The 7,077-nt window shown below is 39.1% G+C and overlaps 1 protein-coding gene across 1 annotated transcript in view; it reads left to right on the top strand.

Moving 5' to 3' along the window:
• Nucleotides 1-4,487, top strand: part of LOC104943940 (opsin-3-like) — a 25,067-nt gene extending 20,580 nt beyond the window's left edge. Inside the window, exon 2 of the mRNA XM_010769410.1 lies at nt 4,351-4,487. Within this exon, the coding sequence (XP_010767712.1) occupies nt 4,351-4,487 (137 nt within the window). The remainder of the gene's footprint in view (nt 1-4,350) is intronic.
• Nucleotides 4,488-7,077: the final 2,590 nt, after the last annotated feature.

Here is a 7,077-nt window from a genome sequence, read left to right as displayed (position 1 = left end):
TGTGTGCCTTGGCAGTTTCTCATACCATAATTAGCAGCCATAAAAACACAATTATGAACCTGAGCTATGAATTATTAGCACAATATGTCCTCTTTAAGACAGAGTTCCTAACATTATGTTGTTTCAAGTGTGAGCAAACAAACTTTTCAGTATCTACAACAATTTAGTTCTAATCCTTTCAAAAAATGGGTGACTTGTTTAAATCCATTTAATGAAACGTTTTCATAACAAGTTTTAGTGTATAAAGATTATTGCTGTGTTAATTTCCTTAACGAAAACTATGATTACAAATGTTGATATTTGTATTTATCTTTCCATTTCGAGGTCATGACGAGACGATAACGAGACGGCACCAGCGTAAATGAACCCTAACCCTAACTTAATATTAATGAAGACTACAATTGAATAAAAAGAAAATATATGTTTTGTTTTTACTTGAACCAAAAAAAAAAAGGAAGAAATATTAACAGTTTTTTGTTGGTGAAGGAATACATCATTTGTTATAATACACTGTCAGAACAAAATGACTTAGGGTGACTGCGAGTAACTTACTGAAGTTAAAGGTAATAATAAGAACAACCAGGCTCTGGAGACATATATTTTGCCTTTACTGAAATATTCAATATATTCTGATATCTTAAGAAAGACAAAATATCCACCTAAAATGTTACTGTGAAGTTGTATTTGACTCAGATAAGATATAAATGCCCAGACTTTAAGTCAACTAAAACTGGACTCAACTGCTACCTTATGGAAGGCAACGAATATTCTTCTGGGTCAACACATTCACTCACGTGTTGCTCAGCTCTGGGACCTTGCATTAATGCTCACTGCAGCTCCAATTCAGTCATGGTATAATGTTTTATGCTAAATAACAGTTTAGCATTTAATTTAAATCCATAATTGTTATGGGTTTCCAAAGTAAGGATGCTCCCTCGATGATTTGAATCATCAATCAGGAAAGCCCTGAGTCGGATCTCATTTTGTCGTCTAAATTCAATTTCAGCTGCATCATTGTACATAGATTACCACGGATAACAGCAGCCAATGCTCTCAGTTTTGGGGATAAAAGTAAAAGCCCTTAATATTTTATTCAAATTCAATTGTCATTTGTAAGAGGAAGAATGTGTAACTTCTTCTCACAGAATTTACATAGGCCCGCTTTACAATCCTTATAGTTTCTTGGCTAAAACACAAGGCTATTGTGTGGAATTCTCCTATTTACATATATTAATAAAACCAAGGGAAAGAGCAAGAGAGATAAAGTGTAAGAGAACATTTGCTTCTGTATGCAAATAAAAAAAGGGTCCAGAATTATTTCTGTGTTTGTCTATTCAGTGTTTAATGAGCATCGTTGCATTCTTTGCTGTCTCATCGGTCCAACTTGTAAAGGTCTCTGCTTTTCACTTTTTAGAAAGAGTGGATATTCTCTCTGGGTAAAAGAAGAAGTCCAGTGTCAGCCTTGATGGTGTCAATGACTCCACACTGGGGCTCCTGCATCTCTCTCTGCAGCAGTAGTACATATACATGCTGACCTTGCTAACACCAGAGCTAGCTATAACCATATTAGCCATTCCCCCATCTTATCACATTTTAGTCACGTGTGTTATTTTACACAAGGTTATATCTTATATATATATTATGTGATCATTTCTTACGCCAACTGTCTGATAGAAATTGTTCACTGACTTAAATAAAGAAGGAGTTTGAGAATTAATTATTGTTGTCCTCATAAAATGTGCTATTTTACAGGAAGACAATTCATGTTGACTGAATGTTTTTAAGGCCTTTCTTCAAAGAATAATATTCAGAATCATACTCTTAAAGAATATTTGTTGTTCATGCTGTTAGCACTTTCTTAGAGAAAGGAGTATTATTGAAAGGAATAAAGAGTCAAAATTAGAAGAAGAAGATGTTTTGTTTGGCGTACCCCAAAGAGCATAATGGGTCACCTTTAAGATAGAAATCTCTGCAAAAGGCCACAAAAGAAAATGTTTCAGTTTACAGTAAATTTTCAAATAAACCCTCAGCTGACACAGCCGAGTTAAAACTGAGTAATATGATCACAGGATATGCGTTTACTCCCCGTAAATAACCTGGCAGCAGGAGGGGGTGCACGCCTCTGCTAAGTCAGCACTACAGGAACCGCAATTGCACGAGACAATCACATTTTCCATTTAAATGAAATGTTACCATTATGGAACCAGTGAATCGATGAAAATGCTGCACAGCTCTCAATTTCTCATCAGGGACTTGTTTGTGTGTATGTGTGTGTGTGTGTGTGTGTGTGTGTGTGTGTGTGTGTGTGTGTGTGTGTGTGTGTGTGTGTGTGTGTGTGTGTGTGTGTGTGTGTGTGTGTGTGTGTGTGTGTGTGTGTGTGTGTGTGTGTGTGTGTGTGTGTGTGTGTGTGTGTGTGTCTGCGCCTTCTGGCACGCGGCGACACATGTTTCAGTTCCATTCTCACGAGAGCGACGCCCCGACTGAAGCATCATCTTTTCATTTGACAGTCATTAATCTGTTACAGTTCGTATCTGCAAAACATCAAAGATCAACAGCAATTATTAAAGCGACAAGCTTCCCAAGCACAAATCTGCGAGGCGTCAAAGTGATGGAATTATTTATCATTTTACCTGGGGGAGCCGCTCTGCCTTTTAATGAACACAAGAGGGTTATTGGGGAGTGTGAAATTAAAGAGAGTGCTGTTCTGTTATTTGGTGGTGAAAGAAATGCAGTGATTTGTCAGGGGAGATTTGAAGCCAGCTGGGTGCTGAGATCAATAGTCTTACGATAAGATAACAGAGTGGTATGAAACGCTTTGTTGTTAAAGGCCAAATCTGTCAAAGGGGCCTTTGTAATGAACCAAAGCGCAGCGAGCACCAATGAAAATACAGATAAACCTCGAAAACAAGTCGTCATTAAATGTGGAATACGCATGTCTTTTTCACACTTGAAAACAGTTTCATTTAACAGGATTTTTTCTTTGAATGGTTTTTATTTTTCTGCAGCCTGATGCACTAGCTAAAGGTAGAGTAAGTTATCTCTGAAGTGAGGGTGCCAATTCCACTTAAAGGAGCCCTATTTTGCTAATGTTCATGTTTGTATTCTCTTCCTCCACTCTGACATGTTTAAATGCTTTAATGTTCAAAACGCTCTTTATTTTTCTCACACTGTCTGTTCTGCAGCACCTCTTTTCACCCTCTGCCTGAAACCAGAACCCAGTCTGCTCTGATTGGTAAGCTGGCCGGCTCTGTTGTGATTGGTCAACCACTTAGAGATGTCCCGCCCCTTATCAAAATCACGTATAATGTGTTGGAGGGAAATTGATGTTTTCCCTTAGCAAAAAAAGCTAACGGCTAAAAAAGCTAACGTCAATCACCAAACAACAACAATAAGGTGCCTACAATAAGAAACTAAGGTAAGGTGATGTTGATAACTGTAAAACTTTATAGTGAATATTGCAGAGTGAAACTGTGAACTATACAGTGGTGACTCGTCGTTAGGGGCAGCCCCACCTAGTGTCAACGGAAAGTAATTCAAATAATAATTAAAGAAATATGAAAAAAATATATACCTTTAAATATATTTTAAGATCATGTTTAATCATCTGATTCGTCTCTACATTGCTGTTTTAGTCTGCGTTCTTGTCATTAGTATCTACAGTGTGCATATTGAGCCATTTTGAGCGATGTGGGGCAAGCCCCGATCTAGCCCCTCTCTCTGCTGTCAAAATGAATGGGTGCTGTAAAAACTACACTGCGCATGCTCAGAGTCTTTTTGTATTCAATGTGTAAGGCAAAAAAATTATCACCAGTGGGGCAAAGTGCTGTATTACGTGTGCTGCGAATAGTGTAGTTGTGGAGAGGAGACGAGAGAGAGCAGTTTATAGCGATTCAAATCAGTAAAACGGAAAGAAAATGAAGTTGACCATCTACTTCACCTTTGGTAAGTTCATTTTATGTCATATATTTTGTTGATCTTCTGTGTTTTGCCTATAGGCTATTGCTCTGCTGGATCGATTGATATTGTGACACGGCATTGTTAACATGGCCCTCCAGTGCAGAAATACCCGGATGTTGACAAGCAAGCCTCTATCTCATTTTTGTGGAGAATACGAAGATTTTTTCAGTTCTTGTCAAGCAAATGTATATGTACTACGTATGTTACTAAAGAGGTTTTAGATTGGCCAGTGTCCATGTGAAGTTATCGTCATCTCTCGGCGTGAAAACAGTATTTCCCGTGTCGCCGTTTTCATAGTAACGTGGTTGCTGGGGACGCAGCTCTCGCTGCCGGAAATGAGTATTCTCGTCCGTGTCCGACACATTCTCACTCCCAACTCGTTCTATATGTCAGGATCCCTTGGCGTCCCTATCAACGCAGAGGTGGGCCCTTTAGCGTCGATGTTCAACTATCAGGGAGTCCCATTGAATTGCATAGAGCAACACCCCCACCCCCCCTCTCTCTATCCAATTGGAACCATGGACAGCTAGCCATTTGTTTACGTGTTTAAAAAAGCACCAGAAGCATATATATATATATATATATAAACATCTAAGTTTGTGACGAGAAAGCCTTTGAATCTTGAAATGATATTTGGATGAAGTTGTGGTTCAATGTTTTTCGGCAGCGCAGCACCTCTGCATGCAAGGCACTGATATTTCCAGTGATGGTTAATGATCACTTCACTAGGAGGGCTTGATCAGAACAAATATTCTAACATTAGAAACCCTATCCTCTAAACAGAGTGAAATAAAAATGTAAAACATTTCAGTCAGAGGTCAGCACACTGCTAGAGACGATGGAGAGGGATTATTTAGTACGAGTCAATACATGGGCTTTAGGAAATCCTACCCTACGTGCATTAAAGTTCAGAGTTTCAGTAAGATTCACCAAACTGATAATACAATTCTTTAGAGCAGGAACTTACGGATCACTCTACGTTTCCAAGCGACAACCAGCATGATAGTGACAGCAACAGCAGCAAGAATTAGGACACAGGGGAGGACAATTTTCCGGCCATCGTTCCTCTTCTCTGCAGCATCTGAAGGAATATCACACACAGTTGAGATTTGAGGAAAACCCTCAGAAAAAGTCATGCTTTTGATCTGCTTTAGAGGCTGAAACTCAGGACAAATAAATACTAAAATTTTTGTCAAATCGAACTGATGCCGGGGCACCAGATAGCAAATCGTACGCAGCTAATAATCTTTTTTATATGCAGTTTATTCCAATGATCCAAAGCACAATGAACAACAACCTTTACCTACTTCCTCCCTGCTGCCTTCCCTGGTAAAGAAGATACTATGCCCTTTCTGGTTTAGTAATCCCACCTCTGCCTGTCTCCAATCAATTCCTAAATAACCCGGTCTAAATTACCTAGTGCCCAAAGCGGCCTTCAAAATAAAAGCATGAACAACTACTCTGATTACCTTAAATAATGACACGAAATAAATTATTCATTTACTTTAAAACAAAACACAGCAAGATAATAAATCAATGAAAACCTCCAACATGATTTATATCTTTCTGAAGACAGACTGGTATCTATTTCTTAAAAACCGGTCAATTCTTTTTATTTTTGTTCTCAGAAACCACGTGAAGCTGCTATTTTAAATATTTAAACTTAGTGTTGGAGTGGTTTGTTTTTACCTTAAGTTGTGTCATGTGATAACTGCTTCTTGATAGATGATCAGATGTACTGTGATATCAGATCTTAGAGATATTGCTCGCCCTAAATCTATAGTGCGAGGCTCCGACATTCATGTTGAGTAAGAAGTGAATCAGAGGCAATTTGAATGCAATAATTAAAGAGACCTTGACCAGGATCTCCTTCAGCTGGAGGGCCAGGTGATGTGCTGGAGTCGTTTCTCTTGTTCCTCGTCTGCTCGTCTCTGGGTGCTGTTAAAGTAAAATAAAAAGACAAAAATGTTCTTAGAACTCGGAGAAAAACCCCAGAACAAAATGTGTTCTTTAAAGCTGTGTGTGTGTCCATCTGCCCCGAGATGTGAAACGTTAAAAACATAGATACATGTAGTTAAAGAAAATTAATTAGTGAGAAAAGTCCATTTTTAACAGGTGCCTTTAAATTATACTCGTCACAGTATAAAAATTCAGCAATATCTTAATAATTGCTGACATCGGGCTGATTCGTCGGTGCGTCCCTAATAATAAGGAAGTTAAAAATAACCGGAACACGGTACGGACAGTCTCAGTGTTTAAAGACTGCTTAGGGGAAAATTAAATGGGAAGAACTTTAACACTAACCGGACAGTAAGCACTCTGACGTCATTTTATATGTCCAAATCTGACATGTTAAATGTTGGGAAAATCCTGAATGTCCTCTTTCAATCTGAGAGTAACATGCTAACAAAGGTATCCCAACTGTATCTGTGAACATGACAGGATGTGTGATTACCTAGAAGAGCATCAGGACTGTTTGAGGCATATGATAGCTATGTGATTAACATGATGATTCAGCCTCTATGGAGAGAGACATGTGACAAGCATGATCATTTCTGACGTGGAGCTAATCTGAAGTAAACATTGAATACTGCTTTCTATTCCTCCATCTTGTGACTGTGTAACTCCCTCTCTTGGATATCAGCATGTGAAGGACACTGTTCAGGAACTAGTTGATGCTCTGTGTGTGATGACTACTTCCATTCTTGAGAGGATCACAGATACATGGATCCTGAGGTTGAAGCTAAAGTCGGGGACCAGTGATATTTTTCTAACATTAAGTTTCCGTATTGAACTCAGTGTGCTTACCAACGATGAGTTCGACAGAACACTTCAACTCCAAAGGGTCGTCGTGGCCTGCAAGCTTTCCAATGACGACACCTTCGTAGTTTCCGCTGTCAGACGGAGTCACATTGAAGATGTTCACCAGCAGGATTCCTCTGGCCAGGTCCTCCAGGTTCACAGAAGTCCTGAGTTTGAATTGAGCATCTGCTGCGTCAGGATCAATCCATCCTTTATTTCGAGAGAAGATGACAGTCTTGGTGTCGTTAACTTTCCAGTCCAATGCTTTAGGGGTGAAGTTTTCGGGGCGATTGAAGCGACACCAGACTGCAGCGTTTT

This window comes from Notothenia coriiceps, unplaced genomic scaffold (genome assembly GCF_000735185.1).
Source record: "Notothenia coriiceps isolate Sejong01 unplaced genomic scaffold, NC01 NC01_scaffold00007214, whole genome shotgun sequence".
Classification (NCBI taxonomy): domain Eukaryota; kingdom Metazoa; phylum Chordata; class Actinopteri; order Perciformes; family Nototheniidae; genus Notothenia; species Notothenia coriiceps.
Note: the sequence above shows the minus strand (reverse complement) of the source record. Positions and strands in the feature narration are given on the sequence as shown.